Source organism: Apus apus, chromosome 21 (genome assembly GCF_020740795.1).
Source record: "Apus apus isolate bApuApu2 chromosome 21, bApuApu2.pri.cur, whole genome shotgun sequence".
NCBI lineage: Eukaryota > Metazoa > Chordata > Aves > Apodiformes > Apodidae > Apus > Apus apus.
Genome location: NC_067302.1, coordinates 4,321,154 through 4,337,266, shown reverse-complemented (window position 1 = coordinate 4,337,266; position 16,113 = coordinate 4,321,154). Strand labels below are relative to the sequence as shown.

Sequence of the window (16,113 nt, the reverse complement as noted above, 5' to 3'; positions counted from 1 at the left end):
AATTTGCACAGTGAGCAAAGAATGAGAAGGTTTTAATCGTTTACAGTCATCTGAGTTTCCTCCTGACCTAGGACACCCTTTAAACACCTTCAGTGTTTAAAAAGCAACTTCACTGTGCATTGTTAAACTCCTTGTCAAAGATGTGTTTCTTTTTATCCAGGGATATTTGCTCATTCATCAAGTATCCTCATTAATAAACACACTAGGATGATTTGTTAGCATTCTGAGTTGGTGCAGTTGGCACAGGCTAATAAGAGCACTTGAATTCTGAGTGATGAAGCTGATAGGAAGGAAATCATTCCAAAGTTCTGTAATGCTTCTGTCATCCTCATCAACAAATGGAACAGCACAGTCTGGCTGGATGTGGAATTCTTCATATCTTATCTGTCAGGAAGATAAGTGGAAGAACTAAGTTTAGAGATTAGATGTTTTTTTGCTTACAGCTTCAAGGTCAGTCTCCTAAAGGAGGGATTTCCAAAGGCCATTTCTTGCCCACAACAAGTGTCTTAATTGTGGGAGCCTTGGCAGGGAGAGCTGGTTCTTGAGGCTTTCCCTCCAGGGTCACTTCTGGCTGTCCCAGATGTGGGTGATGGTCTTTTGGCTGCCAGCCTGGGGGCCCCCAGGATTGCAGGAGCCCCAAAGCTGGTTGTTTCAGCAGCTTCTCCAGCTCTGGTTTCTCAGCCTGTGCTGCAGTGAGAAGGCGTCGTGGGGCCTGTTGCAGAGGTGATGCTTTGCAGAACCTGTGTTTTGTCTCAGCTGTAAAGGATGGGGGAAAAAGTGGATCTGCTCTTATTTTCTGAGTGCAAAAGGATGGGGCTAAGGATCAGTTTCTCCTTTCACTGTTGTGAAGGAATGTTGTTAACACATCTCCCACTTTAGTGTCTGAAATGTTACACTGCTCTTTAGGAACAGAAGTTGGGAACTTCTGCGTTTGGCTGTTGTCTCCTTAAAAAATTCATAATTCCTGGTCTGGTGCTTGTCTAAAAGCTGTCTTTGCTCTGTCTAGTGCAAATTGCATTGTTCTAATCCTTTAATCTATGCTACAGTTAATTACTATCAGTAATGAACTGTCATTTTATCTTGATAAGAGGTGCTTACCTTTGCAACTGTAGCTTTATTGCACTACAGCAAAAAAAATATCTATAATTTTCTATCAAAACTTGCAATCCAGATGTATTCACAGCTATCTAACCTATCACAATGTATTAATTTGCTATTGTGGGTACATTTTGAATACTAATGGTGCTTGCTTTGGGTTTTTTTTTCCCTTAGCATTGGCTACCCTGTTGTGACTTTGGGCTTTGGCTTTAAAAGTTACGTCAGTTACAAAATGCGTCTAAGAAAACAAAAAGAAGTGCAGAAAGAGAATGAGTTCTACATGCAGCTGCTGCAGCAGGCTCTGCCCCCAGAACAGCAGATGCTGCAAAGACAAGAGAGGGAGGCAGAGGAAGGTAAGTTTTAATTATTATTTCATGTGTTTGCTGTTAAAAACCCCCAAAAGATCCCCCAAAATCCCCTCCAAAACTAAACCTTCTAAGGAGAAGCTTCTTCAGTCCATGTTGTTTTGATGAAAGTAAAGTGAACTTGGAGGAACCAGAGAGAAAATTATTTGGCAGGGGTTAGGATGACAGTAGAAATGAATGATGTCCTCTCTGGTTAGCTCTTTATTAGCAACTGCATCAATCTTGTCAGTCAGTGCTGTGTGAAGTACCAGTATTTATTATTAAATCCCTTGGTTACTGTTTCCTGCATGTAATGAGAAAAAAATAATCTTAAAATGTCATGTGAATTCTGATTTTCATTTCTAAATAGACTCTAATAATTATTTTCTGCTGGAATGATTGATGTGTACTTAATGATTTTTCTTTGTGTCACAGTATTGATTGATTTAATGAACTAAGTATTTTTTTTTTTCCTATTTTTGGTATTGCAGCAGCCAAAGGATTATCTGAGATGGATTCCCCAATACTCCTGCAGCACAATGGAGGCATTCCAGCCAATAAAAAAATATCTGCAACGTTGCCAGAGCTTGAATATAGAGAAAAAGGGAAAGAAAAGGACAAGGATGCTAAGAAACACAACCTTGGAATAAATAACAATATTTTGCAACCTGTAGACTCTAAAATACAAGAAATTGAATATATGGAAAACCATATCAATAGTAAAAGATTGAATAATGATCTTGTAGGAAGTACAGAAAACCTCTTGAAAGAGGACTCATGCACTGCCTCCTCCAAAAACTACAAAAATGTCAGTGGGGTGGTGAACTCCTCACCTCGCAGCCACAGTGCAACCAATGGGAGCATCCCCTCCTCATCCACTAAAAATGAGAAAAAACAGAAGTGTGCCAGCAAGAGCCCCAGCACACACAAGGACTTAATGGAAAACTGTATTCCAAATAACCAGCTAAGCAAACCAGATGCACTGGTAAGGTAAGTTTGAGCTGAGCTCATCTGACAGCCTGTCCTCCCCTCCTGTTGTTCCAGTACATCAGTTCTTTTGTTTTTCTTAGGGTAATGTGGTTTATGATCCCATAAAGAAGATGGGATTGTCTAGCAATGGAGTAAGATAATGAGGAACTGATTTTTGCATCTGGCTTGCTATGCAGCCTTCAGCAAATTGCTGTCTTTCTACCTCAGTACAGGCTACTCACCTACCTCACAGGGGTGTTGTGAGGCATCATCAGTAGCTTTGACAATCACTTGATGGAAGCAGGAGAGAAATGTGGAGAATCAGGACTACAGAGCAATGTGGATGTGTTTGACAAACCTTCCGAGGGTGACCTTGATGTGTTCAGGGAACTCAGTGGGGTTTGGTAGTGCCTGAACGGATGTTTTGTCTTAGCTTTTTTGGTTTGTTTTTTCTTTCCCTTGAAAGGTTTGGCTTTTATTTTAATCTTCAGTTGGCAAGTATAGATGCAGAGTATCAGCTGCTCTGTAACTCCTTCAAGTGGTAAGGTCTGATTCTGCCTGCATAGCTGCTGCCTTATTGGCTTAAGTGCAGGTCAGAAGGGTTTTAATTTTTGAGATTGGATCATCTGAAGTGGGAATAAAGATGTTTTTATGAAATGCAGCTAAGTTTGGAAGTCCTGAGACATACAGTGTTGCCATAATTTACCAGAAAAGTACTTGTAAGGAAAAGGTGGTGTGTAACTGTTCCAAATGGGGATAGATATAGGTTGAAAACAAAAACCATTGCACAATGATGCACTTCCCTAGCATTCCTGGCTTAGGTCTCTCTTTTCTCTTTTCTGATGTGCCCAGTACTCTGTGGCAGACAAATCCTTGTTGAGTAACTTAACTGACAGATTGAGTTTGCTTTCTCTGCAGGTACCTTTTGATAATTGGACTTCTGACTCTGGTCTGTCTCTGAGGCTTTGTGCTGTGTGAACACAATTAAATGAAAATGTTATTTTCTGATAATCACTCTGCCACTGATTGGCATCCCTCTGCCAATTCAATACCCAGACTAATTGATACCTAATGTCTGTAGAGAAGTTGTGTGAAGCAAATAAGAAATCAGCTAATCAACCTAATCTGTGAATCAGATTTAGCCAAGATTAATGGGATGCAGATGGCTCTGTCTTCAGCAAAGCTGCCTCTAAATAAACACGGACAAGACTGCTGTAGCTGTGTCTTGCCAGTTTCAGAGGGGTGTCTTCATACTCTTTGTGGCTTATTTACTAACTGGAGAGGAGAGAACAGGTCAGTTCAACTTAGCTGGAGCTCAAAATACCATTCCTAAATCTTGAGAAAAGAGAAGGGAAGAGCTTTACAGAATGACCTGCCAGACTAAGAATGATATCCCATGTAGCTATGAAAAGGAATGAGATTTAAACCTTCTGTAGTTGACATTTTAATTTACACATTGACATTTTTATATGCTGTAATGTGAGCTTAGACCAGGTGATCATTATAATTGTCCAAAGGGGGGGGTTTCTAATGCAGAAGTGGGTATACAGTAAACTAGACTGTGCCCTCAGTTCCTCTAATTTACTGGGTGGGGACAGAGTACACAATTGGTGTGCTCTGAAAGTGCCTTCATGCACCATAGCCTTACTCTGCCCTGAAAGTGAATTAAGCTGCATCAGTCTTGTTTGTCAAGTGTTCCTGTGTGATGTGTGGGTGGGATGTGGCTGCTGTCCTACAAATTCATGGAGCTGCTCATTGTGCACCCATTGCCCTGAGCAGGTAAGGCAGGAGTGCTTAAAGCACCAACCCTCCCCTGTGTTGCTGCTCAGTTTCTTACAAATGCAGATTACTGAAGTCATTGAGGAAATCTTGCTTCAGTTCAGATGGAGTGTGTAACTCCTACACCAATGGAAGCATAAACTTGCCTGACAAATTGGAGGGGATGGGATGCACTTAAATTTAAAAATGGATGTTTGTGGTTTTTTTTTTTTAACTTTTCAGTGACCATGTCCCTGGAGTATAAGGCATTTTTGTTCATCATCTTTTCCATTTCCAATAGTATTACTCATTCCTGTTATTAAACTTCCAGTCTGCACCAAGGGCTGAAAAGAGCTGTGTGAAGTCCTGTGTTTGTGTCCAACTTTCAGACCAGATCTGCTCAGCTTCCAAATAAAGATGCTTTTTATAACATCTTGTCCAGCAGACTCGCAGCAGGATGTCAGAACCAAGCTGCTTTCCTTTTGTGTTCACAGATTATTTCCCTGAGCTGACTAATCAGTATTAAATGTAAAGTATGCCTTGTGACTGCTAGGGACTCAGGATTAACAGGGGCTGAGACAGTGAAGATTGGGGTTTTTTGAGAACAAGACAGTTTTGCAGGCTGGTTATCTTTTTTTCTTAAGTACTTGGTGTGACATTTATATCTGTTTATATCTGCTAATTAAGTTTACATTTTACATATACAATATTGTACTTATTTGAAACAGGAAGGTTTTATTTTTGTTTTGTCTGGTGAGCAGTTAGTGTGTTTAGGTTTCTAGAAGGGAAGTTACTGTTCCCCATCTTCAAGTATTTTAATGATTGTCACACTATTGTCACCTGGATAGCTAGAGGGATTCAAGAGGCTCTGTCCCTGCTCATCAGCCTTGAAAGTAATCTCTGTTTTAGGGGGTTTTGTTTGTTTCCACAATTGAAGTGAATACCCACTTTTGTTTGTTTGTCAAGCACTTAATAATTGTGCCTCCATGATCTGAGCTGGTTATTTCCCAATAGTGTGGTAATTGGGCCAGTGCAGGATACATTTGGTATCAGGTGGAGGGATAAACTTCATAGTTTGTCCAGAGCAAGTTGACTTCTTGTTACTGTTTCACTGTCATTTCTGAGGTGCAGCAGGTTTTTCTCACGTTTTAGGGGCTTGATGTATGGAATGAGTCCAAGCTGGAATTGCAGCAGATTTTTTTTTATGACATAGCAATAGCCATGTCCTGCCTTTAGCTCTTTGCACCCTGAAAAATAATCAAATAACACCAAGAACTGGCAGTGCAGCTTGGCAAAAACTGTTTGTATCCATAGAGGTCTTGTCTTTGGCTCATGAGGTGTTGAAACAAGCTGTCTTTTGCACTAATTATTCTCAGAGATAACGATGACATTTTCTGGCAGTTGGACTAAGAAAAATATTTGTGAGGCAAGGTCTGGTCTGCCACATCTTATTTTGCTTTCCTAAAATTTGATGTTACATGCAGAGAAAGACTTGAAGGTTTTAATGTAAATTTCTGTCCATTTGATGCTAATTATTGTACAGCTTCTTCGGCACTGCTGGTGCCCTAAGAGTGGCTGCTTCTTCCTTATCCCCCCTGCCTGAAATGGCATTATGTAGCAGAAGGCTTTCTGCTCTCAGTTGCAGTGGGGGGGAGATGGGCAGTGTTTCATGCAATATGATGGGAGGAAAGGAAAGCAGAGAACAGCAAAGCAAAATAATGGAGCGTGTGGATGAGAAATCTGGGAGAAGATCCTTCCAGCAGAGCATTTTCATGCCACTCATCAGCTTAGTGCTTGGGCTGCTCAGAGGCAGAATAACCTTTTGAAATGCCAGCTACTTAGATCAATTTTGTGTCAGAGAAAAATAAGTAACTGGGCTCTCTCTCTGTGGATTACTGTCTTTTTTGGTAATGAAAAATGCTCTGAGGAGCTGCTAGTAACAGCCTATTAGTTACAGCAAGAGGAGCTCAATGCTGCAGGATTGCATTGGCCACTTCAAAGAAGCAGATTCACTGTTGGGATGTTTATGAAAACAGATTGGGCCAGAACAGAACAAAAGGCTAAAAATACATCTCTTAGAATCCCAGAATCATTCTGGTTGAAAAAGACCTATAAGATCATAGAGTCAAACCATTAACCCAGAGCTAAACCATGTCCCTCAGCACCACATCTACAGGTCTTTTTACCACCTCCAGGATTGGTGATTCAACCACCTCCCTGGGCAGCCTATTCCAGTGTTTGATTCCTGTGTTTAATTCCAGTGTTTCAGAAAGGCATCTGAGTGCCTTCTGTGTCTTTTTGAACTTTTAATTTTTATATAAATTGTGTTTAATTTCTGTGCAATTGCCAGGTGATTATGGAATTTCATTAACAGAGGAAACTAAGCAACAAGGATATGTTATTCACCATTTACCAATACTTAGGAGGATTAAGCTGAATTGAGTTGTCTTTAAGTTGATCCATCAATCTTCCCTGAAGCTCTAAGAAAAATACTCAGTCTTGGAGGTGCTTGCTGATTAATTTTCTTTGTCAGTGAGATCAGGAAGGCGATGTGGTAGTGCTGAGAAAAGAAAATGGGTAAATCTGCATTTATAGTAATGATAAACTGAAAGAAATGGGCCTTGTTTGTACAGACCAATGTAATGATCTGCAACTAAACCCTCATTTCAAATAGTTGTGTATCAAAATGATGTGTAGTTTATGCAGCAACAGAGCGAAGTATCTTCTAGAACTCAAGTTTTCTTCACCTCTCCTTTGTAACTAACTTTTCCAATAAGCCTGGAAATAAGAGACTTAAGCAGAAAATGAAATGGTAGAGAGACTAATAAAAGTGTTGTCTTATTGGGTAATTTATCATTGTAGCAGTTGTGCAGACCATTGCAGAGGGGAGGAGGGAAAGCTCCACACACCAGTCTGTGCTTGTAGCAGCAAAGCTGTTCTTATGGCATTGTGATGGTTTGCCTTGATGTGCTTTCATTTTAGAAAGGGGCAACAGAAAATGTGTTCATAATTTTGTATTTCTGTGAAGGTGATGGGTGGGTGACCTCTCTGTCTATATGCAGAGAAGAGCTTTGACTTGCTGTTCCACAGGAGGAAATCTTTAGGTGGGAAATGTTTGACTGGAGTTCATAGGATGGAGGAGAACATGGTTACATAGCAGAGGAGTGTGTGGCTTTAAGGGGGAAGGACATCCATGAGGCTTTGGCTGTGTTCAGGCAGGATTTGAGTGATTTATCATGAGTGTTCAACTTCCTGATCCAAATTCCCACCAGTGTCATGTGCACAGCTCTGGCTGGACACTTGTACCTGTGCTGAGTACAAAGGAAGGCTGTGGCTTGTGGCCTCATGCATTTCCTGCTGGTTTGGACAGTAGGCATCCTTTCTGGTCACGTTTGTGTGCACTCTACAGGTCACACAGGTTCCATCTTTCTTGCCAGCACAGTCTGGAGCAGCCCTGTGAGCACTGCAGGTGCAGGGCCCTCCCTGGAACCAGCAGGAATGCTGTGGACCAGATGGCTTAAGAAGTTTGAACTCATGTCAATACCCCACTGCCAAAAATACAAATTCAGCCTGTCCTGTGCCAACACCTCTGATTTATTCAGGCTTTACCTGATCAGTGCTGGAGTCCTAAATACCCAAAATAATTCCTGCTATATCTTATTTGAGCAAGTTTGACATAGTCTTAGCTATAGCGAAAAGGCTATTTACAGCTGTCTTATTTTCCCAGTTATTATTACAGAGATGTATGTTGAAATCATTTATGGATACTTGTCAGTGTAGAGTGTGAGTCATTTATGTGCATTCCCTTACATTGTCCTACCAACCATTTTTTCACCTCTTTATGAAAGCCTATATTAAAGCCACTCAGCTGCTGGCAGACAAGTCTGTCAGTGCTTCCTACAGCATCTTACTCTCTTCAATTAATAAGTTTGCTCTTTCCAAAACATACAGTTTCTACTTATTGGAAGATTAAGTTGAACTGCTACATCATTGCCCAGTGACTATCCAGCTCAACCACTCACCACACTGAATACAGTGAATATTCATATCTAGTAACATCTGATGGGTTTTCCATTTTTGGTTACATGGTTGAACGAATATTTGGTGAGGTTTGCAAATTCTTTTCCTCCTACAACAGAGTACAAGGTGTTGGAATGATTTGTGGTTTTCAATATGAACTGAGTATTTGCTTTGTACTATTATTATTTGCCTACTAAGTATAAGGTCTGGTTTGTTTCCTTTTTTCTTTTTTAAAGGTACATTTGACCACAATTTATACTAGATTGAAAGGAATTCATCTTGCCAAGGGCAGTTCAAGTACAGCTGTAGGAAGTGGGGCTGTAAGCATTTGAGTCTATTACAGAATATGCTCCTTTACAGGCTGCTTCTTGCTTTTAATTTACCCAGAAGACCTCTTTGGTGCAGTTTTACCCTCTTACAGATGTACTTTGATGAATTTCTCTAGGTTTGATGACTGCACATTGAACCTTTTGATTCATTCATACAGGATGTTCTTGTGCCTCCTATTCTTACATCTCTCACTAGCATTTTAGTCCAAGATTTTCCTGCATTGAAGCCCAAAGGAGCTAAATGAGGCCAAAAAGCTATAACTGTTCATCTGCTCTAATGAATGTCAGTAAGGGCAGTTCATTTCAGCTTTTGTGCCTATTTTTCCCAAGTCTTAATGTTCAACTATTGATTCTGTATCGACATTTAGGAAATAAAAACATCTTTATCCTCTTAAAGAACATTTAAAACCTCTTACATGAATAACTGACGGAGCAAATGAGAATTGTGTGAATGACTGAGAGGCATATTTGCTTTAAATAAGTGTGTAACACAGGGCTCATAAAAATAGTTGATTATTCACACATGATATGTTTGTATTCTAAGAATCAATAATCTTATTTTGAAAATGTGAGGGGGAAATTAAGGTGAGCTGGAGGCCTCTCAAAAAAAAAGTGTTTTATTAGACCAGTTTTGCTTGAAAATAATGAGCATGCATGAGTCTTCAAGAACTTTCTAAAGCTACAATTAAGTGTATAGCAGATGGTCTCTGTTCAGGAGCAATTAAAACTAAATTTACTGACTCCTGAACTATGGATGATTGAACACGTGCTCTTTATTCAACACACACATCATGTACTTCAAGGGAAAGAAAGAAGTCTAGGTGAGAATTCAGCAGTATTCTCCACAGCTGAGCCCTGACTAACAAATGAAACTCAGAGTTTGTTGAGAAAAGTAAAATTTGTCCCTGTGTGCACCTGTCCTTACTTACGTCTTCTCTGATTTTTATCCATCTTACTTCTGCTTGAAGAGGGAAAACATGATTCCTTAGGATTTGTTTTACAATTCTGCAGTGCCTGGAGGAAAACAAAATTCCTGTGGGAGGTTATGAAGTGTGTATATAGCTATACATAGAGCTACATATGCATAGTTATATAAAACATTATTATTATTATTTAGAGGGTAGACATAATTTCTGAGTTTGTTATTATAAGAATCTAAGGGGTTTGGGGTTGGCAGATGGTAGGATGTTCACTCTGCTTATTTTTTATATAGTGGGCTTTGAACCTTTGCGTGACTGGGAAATCAAGTTGAAATGATCTTGTAAAATTGTCTTTCTTAGGTTGGAACAAGATATTAAAAAGTTAAAGGCTGACCTGCAAGCAAGCAGGCAGGTGGAGCAGGAGCTCCGGAGTCAGATCAGTTCTCTGACCAACACGGAGCGGGGAATTCGGTCGGAAATGGGACAGCTCCGGCAAGAGAATGAGCTGCTGCAGAACAAGTAGGTGTTTTTACCCAGCTGTGTCAATCAGTTGCTAATTACCATGTTCTGGTAAAGGGGAAACACTACATTAAGACTAAAAAATTTGAGGCACTTGTCTGCAAAACCAGCAAGACTCATTTGTTGGGACCGTTGGCGGCAGTTTGGTTTTAGTAAGTGAAATCATTAAGTCCCATCCCTGTTACCTTCCAGATTACACAATGCTGTACAAATGAAGCAAAAAGACAAACAAATGATCAGCCAGTTGGAGAAGAAACTAAAGGCAGAGCAGGAGGCACGAGCCTTTGTAGAAAAACAATTAATGGAAGAAAAGAAGAGAAAGAAGTTGGAAGAAGCAACTGCTGCACGTGCTGTTGCATTTGCTGCTGCTACAAGGTACTTAGTTCTACCTCAGAAGCAAGAGCTTCAGAAAATTACTGAAGTGTAGCTTTTGCTTCTGAAATGTGTTTTGGGGGAGGTTTGAGGAGGTATTTTCCCCGCTTCTGTAGATAAAGGAGTAGTCTGTAGTTGATTTTTTTTTTTTCTTGAAAAAAGCTTGCTTTATGTTAAGAGGATTGTTGTGTTAAGGCAGTGGGAGGACTCTCTCATGAAGCTGGGTCTCAATATTCAACATTTCATGTAGAGGTGTAAAGGATGAATATGCTCTAAACTATCTGCTGTATCTTGGGTATGCTATCAAAGAGATGCTGTTCCCTGTGCAGGGCAGCCTGCACAGAAAGGAACATCCCCTTTCATGTGGGGACTGTGAATCATGCATCAATGTTGGCTAAAATGCTGTCTTGATCTCACATCCTGAATGTTTTCTGCTCCAGCCAGTGGCCACCAGTGCTCAGCATAGTGAGTTTTTTCAAGATGAAAGCATGGCACCAGCATGCATGACTTTAATCTGCAGTGCTCCAAATTACTCAAAAAGAATTATTTGTGCACTTCTGTTCATAACTTTTTGTGTTGTTGCCATAAGGGAAATTCTCTTGCCGAAAGAACAGGTTTCACTTCTTTTTATCCTTCAATATTTATATTAATTCTCATGTTATAAACAGTTCAGGATTGACAGCCTCATTCTTTCTTCATCACCTTTTATTTTAATGTTTCTTCTGCAGAGGAGAATGTACCGAAACTTTACGAAATCGTATCAGAGAGCTGGAGACAGAGTGCAAGAAGCTGACAATTGACATCAAGCTGAAGGAAGATCAGATACGAGAACTAGAAATGAAAGTTCAGGTAATGGGAAAGCACCAGGGACTTAGATCAGCATCACAAAGAGTGCTCTCAGCACTCTGAAACTGGTGGAGCTACACAGGAGGCAATCAACACCTTCAAGAATCGTGCTCTTCAGATGACTGTCTTGAATGTCTTACATCAGGCTTTGTAAAAGCATGGGTATGAGAGGTTAATAGTCTCAGCTCCTCACCATTCTATTTATCAAATTATTATTTTTTTTTCCCTGAGCCAGGGTAAACTGAGGATATAATCCCCTCAACATTTTTTTGAGCAGTGTGAGGTTGCCAATCTGTATCATAAATGTCACTGCTAGCAAGTAAGATTGTTTATTCAGCACAGTCTCAATCACTGGCCAGGCTTTGTTTCATTTGGGGTTGTTGGTTTTTGGTTTGGTTTGGTTTTTTTTGTGGGAGTGCTTGAATGTTGAAAGTACCTTGTGGTAGATGTGTAGCAAACACATTGTCTGGCATGTTAAGAGTTGAAGAGCTCAAATGTGTGAGCTGCAGTTGACCTCACTCCTTTAAAATGTCTGTTCCTAAAAATGTCAACTGCCAATTTGCATAAATATGTATTTTAATGTCTTGTGGTTTTTTAGACACTTTTCAAAAAGCACCTGGTGTTATTATGAACTTGTTTCCAAATAACATATGCAGCCTTGTTATTCTTGGGTTTACCCAGCCCTTGAACACAAGTGTGGTTTATCCATGGAGAATGAGCATGGCTTTCAGATAATTGAAACCAGCTATAATCAAGCTTTTTTTATTTTATTACCACCCTGAAACTGTTAGAAAAGCTTTTCATTGTAGACATTAAGATTTCCCCCATTGTATTGTTTCTACATTTAAAAGTAGAGAATATTTTTGTGCACAGTACTCATTTTTTTTCTTGGTCAGTATTGCTGCCTGCTTCCCTGCCACAAGGTGCCTGTCTCTTATGTGCAGAATACTTGCTCCCTCCTTCTCTTTTTTCTATATTTCTGGGTTTGCAGCTCAGTGAGATTCAATGTGGGAAGAAATCCCTCTCCCCAGCCCATTTGATTTTATTATTTAATTTGATCATCATAGATTATTTAGTCATCAGAGATCCTAGAATCACGGAATGGTTTGGGTTGGAAAGGACCTTAAAAGATCATCTAGATCCAACCCCCTGCATGGGCAGGGACACCTCCCACCAGCCCAGGCTGCTCCAAGCCCCATCCAACCTGCCCTTCAACACTGCCAGGGATGGGGCAGCCACAGCTTCCCTGGGCAACCTGGGCCAGGCTCTCACCACCCTCACAGCAAATAATTCCCTCCTCATGTCCAACCTCCATCTCCCCTCTTCCAGTTTTCATCCATCCCCCCTTGTCTTCTCCCTCCCTGCCCTTGTCCCAAGTCCCTCCCCAGCTTTCCTGGAGCCCCTTCAGGCCCTGGAAGGTGCTCTAAGGTCTCCCTGGAGATTTAGGATCCCTTTAAACTGTCTAGCAAGAGATCAGTCCCCATTCTAGCTGTGCTGCTTGTGGGAAGTGTTTTCATGATGCACAGCTTGGCTGAGAGCGCTGGGTGGCTGCTTAGCTGGCACTTGGAAGTGCTGAGGAGTATTTTGGGGTGGAGGGGCTCAATGTGGATGATGGAGGGCTGGAAACAGAGTAAATGGGACTTGCTCACCACCCTGTAATTAAGCATTGTACAATATGGCTTTAATCACTCGTATGATGGTCATGTATAATTACTGGAGGTAATATTACAGTGTCCTTAATTAACCATCATTTTAATTTTACAGTATTAATACCAGGCCCAGTGGTGTGCTGTGGGGAAGAGAAAAGATTTCTCAGTGTATCTCATGTGTGAAGTCGATGAGAATAACATTTGTGCTAATTACTCCTGCAGGAGCTGCGGAAGTACAAGGAAAATGAGAAGGATACGGAGGTGTTAATGTCAGCACTTTCAGCCATGCAGGATAAAACACAGCACTTAGAGAACAGCCTGAGTGCAGAGACAAGAATCAAGCTGGATCTGTTCTCTGCGTTAGGAGATGCAAAACGGCAGCTGGAGATTGCCCAAGGTAAAGTGGGGTGGTTGAATCCAGCACTGGTGCTGAAAGAGTGAAAAAATGACAGAAGGAGCATCCATCCTGCCCCTTTGTTCAGGGGTGGGCTGTTCCCACCCAGCATTTCAGCTTTCAGTGAGGTTTTGTCTTTTACAGCTTGGTGAACATGAGCTTAAGCTATTCAGGTGACCTAATTTCCCCAAGCTAAACTTAAGACAATCAACGTCAAGATGGGCATTTATGTAAATTAATTTATGCTGATTTTCTCTTTTTTTATAAACCATTACCTTAAAGCTGGAGAACTTCTGAAGAGCCAGATTAAATAATAGTTGCCATCTATTAAGCCCCTGTCCTTGAATCCTAATAATGTAAATATAGTGAAGTGTATTTACAGGATATATATTAAAGTATGTTTACAAGATACTGAAGTAAATACAATCTAAATGTGTGGGGGGAAAATAACCCAACCTGTTTAAAACGTGACACTGGTGAGGACCCTGGTGTCCTTGTCGGGCTGGTGTTGCCACCAGAGGGAGCCTGAAGCCAGTATAAAACCCTACCCAGACTGTCCTTTGTTCAGCTTGCAAACCATGAAGCAAAATTGAATAACCTTTTGATGTCGTACTTGTTAAATTTCCTTGAAGAAATTTGCTTGGTTGCAGGAAAATTTTATTGGAGTGAGATTTTTGTTCGTTTCATTTCATTGGTGTTTCCCTTCAGGTGGTTGTAGTGATGCTGTGAGTGTGCACAGAGGGGGTGTAGAAAAATGGGGAGAGTAGGACAGGTTTGAAACTAAATAACATAATTAATAAGCAAACACTTGTGCTCCTGTAAGGTGCTTGTAAAATGGGAGCAAAAAAGTGCAGAAAAAAGTGGAGCCATAGAAGTAACTTTCTGGTCTGGTGCAGCTGTGAACCCAAACAGCACAAACCTCCTGGCAGTGCAATGTCTGGTTGTGTTACCTGGTAACTAGAGACAATTAAACTCCCTTTCTCAACACAATCCAGGAGTTCCACGAGTTGTGCTTTTGCTGAGGTGGTGTCAGAGCTCTGACTGTCTGCTGGGTGTTCTGCTTCAACAGCTGCTGGAGGGGGAGAACATGCTGCTGGTTCTAAGTGATGTTGTTTGCTGTTTGCAGGGCAAATCATTCAAAAAGATCAGGAAATCAAGGACCTAAAACAGAAGATTGCAGAAGTTATGGCAGTCATGCCCAGCATAACATACACTGCAGCCACCAGCACTCTGAGTCCAGTTTCCCCCCATTACTCTTCCAAATTTGTGGAGACCAGCCCTTCTGGACTTGATCCCAATGCCTCTGTTTATCAGCCCTTGAAGAAATGAATGCCAATTTTCTTTTTGCCCAGTAATTTTGTCATGCTGAAGGCATCACACAGGAGTGTCTCTTGCAGTCAAGATGAAATTGTATTGTGTGAGACTGTATTTGTTGTCATTTAAAACAGGATTAAAAGAACATCTGGATTGACTAGAGCTGCCCATCAGTTTTTCTTGTAAATTTTTAGAAAACCTCACAGAACTTTGCAATTTATTTTCCTTGGCCAATGCATTAAAAACAATTCTTGGTTTTCAAGTAGCCAATTTTGCCTTTTTATGTACTCTTGCATGGTTTCCTCTTGAAAAATACAGGGCTTTGCTTGATTTTGAACCCTTTCTTCCTATTTTTTTTTTTTAATAATCAAGTTGAATTTGCAGATTCATTCAGAAATAGTGAGGGAAAAACCAAAACACTTTAGTTTTTACAGTGAAAGGGTTAAATAATCTAACAAAGCTTTGGTTTCTAGATGTATTAAATACAAATATGTGATGTTGCAAAAGATAATTTGATTTACCCCTCAAAGGACCAAACAAATTTCAGGGGCGTTGTTTAAGGAGAAGAGTAAGAGAATAGATGATGATGTGACATGGTGGTTGTTGTGTGAAATATTTATAATCCCATTGGTGTTTTTAGTCATTGAGAATTGCTAACAGTCTTGTTCACAGTGCCTTGGGAAAAGACATTTCAAGAGGAAACTTGATAGTTTAAACTATTTTTTCCCCCTTCACTGTCATCTAGCTTATATATCAAGCTCATTACAGAGTCTACTGCAAATTGTACATGGTAATTTGGATGTTCATTATAAACCAAGGTTACATCTTCTGTTTATTTTGATATAAACTCAGCAGTGTTCTGTAACTTGCCTTGATTATACTGCATTGTGGAAGGCACAATATTACTACAGGAAAAGTTATTGTGAAGGCAGAACTGTGCAATGTACTGTATACAAGAGACTGTAAAGCTGGCTAATAAAAGCTGCAGTTCTGGGTTTTTTTTTTTTATTATTATTCAACTGTGATTTACACTTGATACCACCTTGTGTTTGACAGTTTAAATGGAGCTGAAGAGTTTCTCAGCCCTTGGTGCCATGGAGTTTTTAAGGAGTTTTAAAGGAAACTCATGAATTGCACAAAGGTTTAAGTTCAAATGTATATTATACATTGAGAGAAAGTGTTTGCACTGGCAACTTCTGACGTGTTTCAGATTGGGGATTGGAGGGGTGGGAAGGAAAATTGTACTGGGAACTAGTAGAATTACAAACCCAGCATTATCTTGCAAACATGCAATGGACTCTGGAAGGACAAAGTTCTTCTGAAGAGAAATTTGGTTTAAAGCTTCATGGTAATTGGCATGTGTGCCTCATTAAAGAAAATTAACTAGGACACGTAAGTCAATAGAAGTATAAAGTTTCATCATTTTAATCACAGGTATTCTTTTGGGATAAAACTTCTAGGCTTTAGCCAGGTGTGCATGTTGCTGTCATTTGCATTTTTGAATCATCTTATGTAACTGTCACCATAAAAGTATTACTCAGAAATGTGACAGGGTTTTTTTCATCTTTGTGCAAAACATGA

General features: G+C 40.2%; 1 protein-coding gene across 1 annotated transcript in view; it reads left to right on the top strand.

Annotated features, from left to right (window-relative positions):
• MACO1 (macoilin 1) overlaps positions 1-15,718 on the top strand; it is a 28,601-nt gene extending 12,883 nt beyond the window's left edge. Inside the window, exons 5-11 of the mRNA XM_051638161.1 lie at positions 1,273-1,451; positions 1,934-2,432; positions 9,799-9,957; positions 10,150-10,332; positions 11,058-11,178; positions 13,047-13,221; positions 14,345-15,718. Coding sequence (XP_051494121.1) covers positions 1,273-1,451; positions 1,934-2,432; positions 9,799-9,957; positions 10,150-10,332; positions 11,058-11,178; positions 13,047-13,221; positions 14,345-14,547 — 1,519 coding nt within the window. The 3' untranslated portion in view covers positions 14,548-15,718. The remainder of the gene's footprint in view (positions 1-1,272; positions 1,452-1,933; positions 2,433-9,798; positions 9,958-10,149; positions 10,333-11,057; positions 11,179-13,046; positions 13,222-14,344) is intronic.
• The last annotated feature ends 395 nt before the right edge of the window (positions 15,719-16,113 follow it).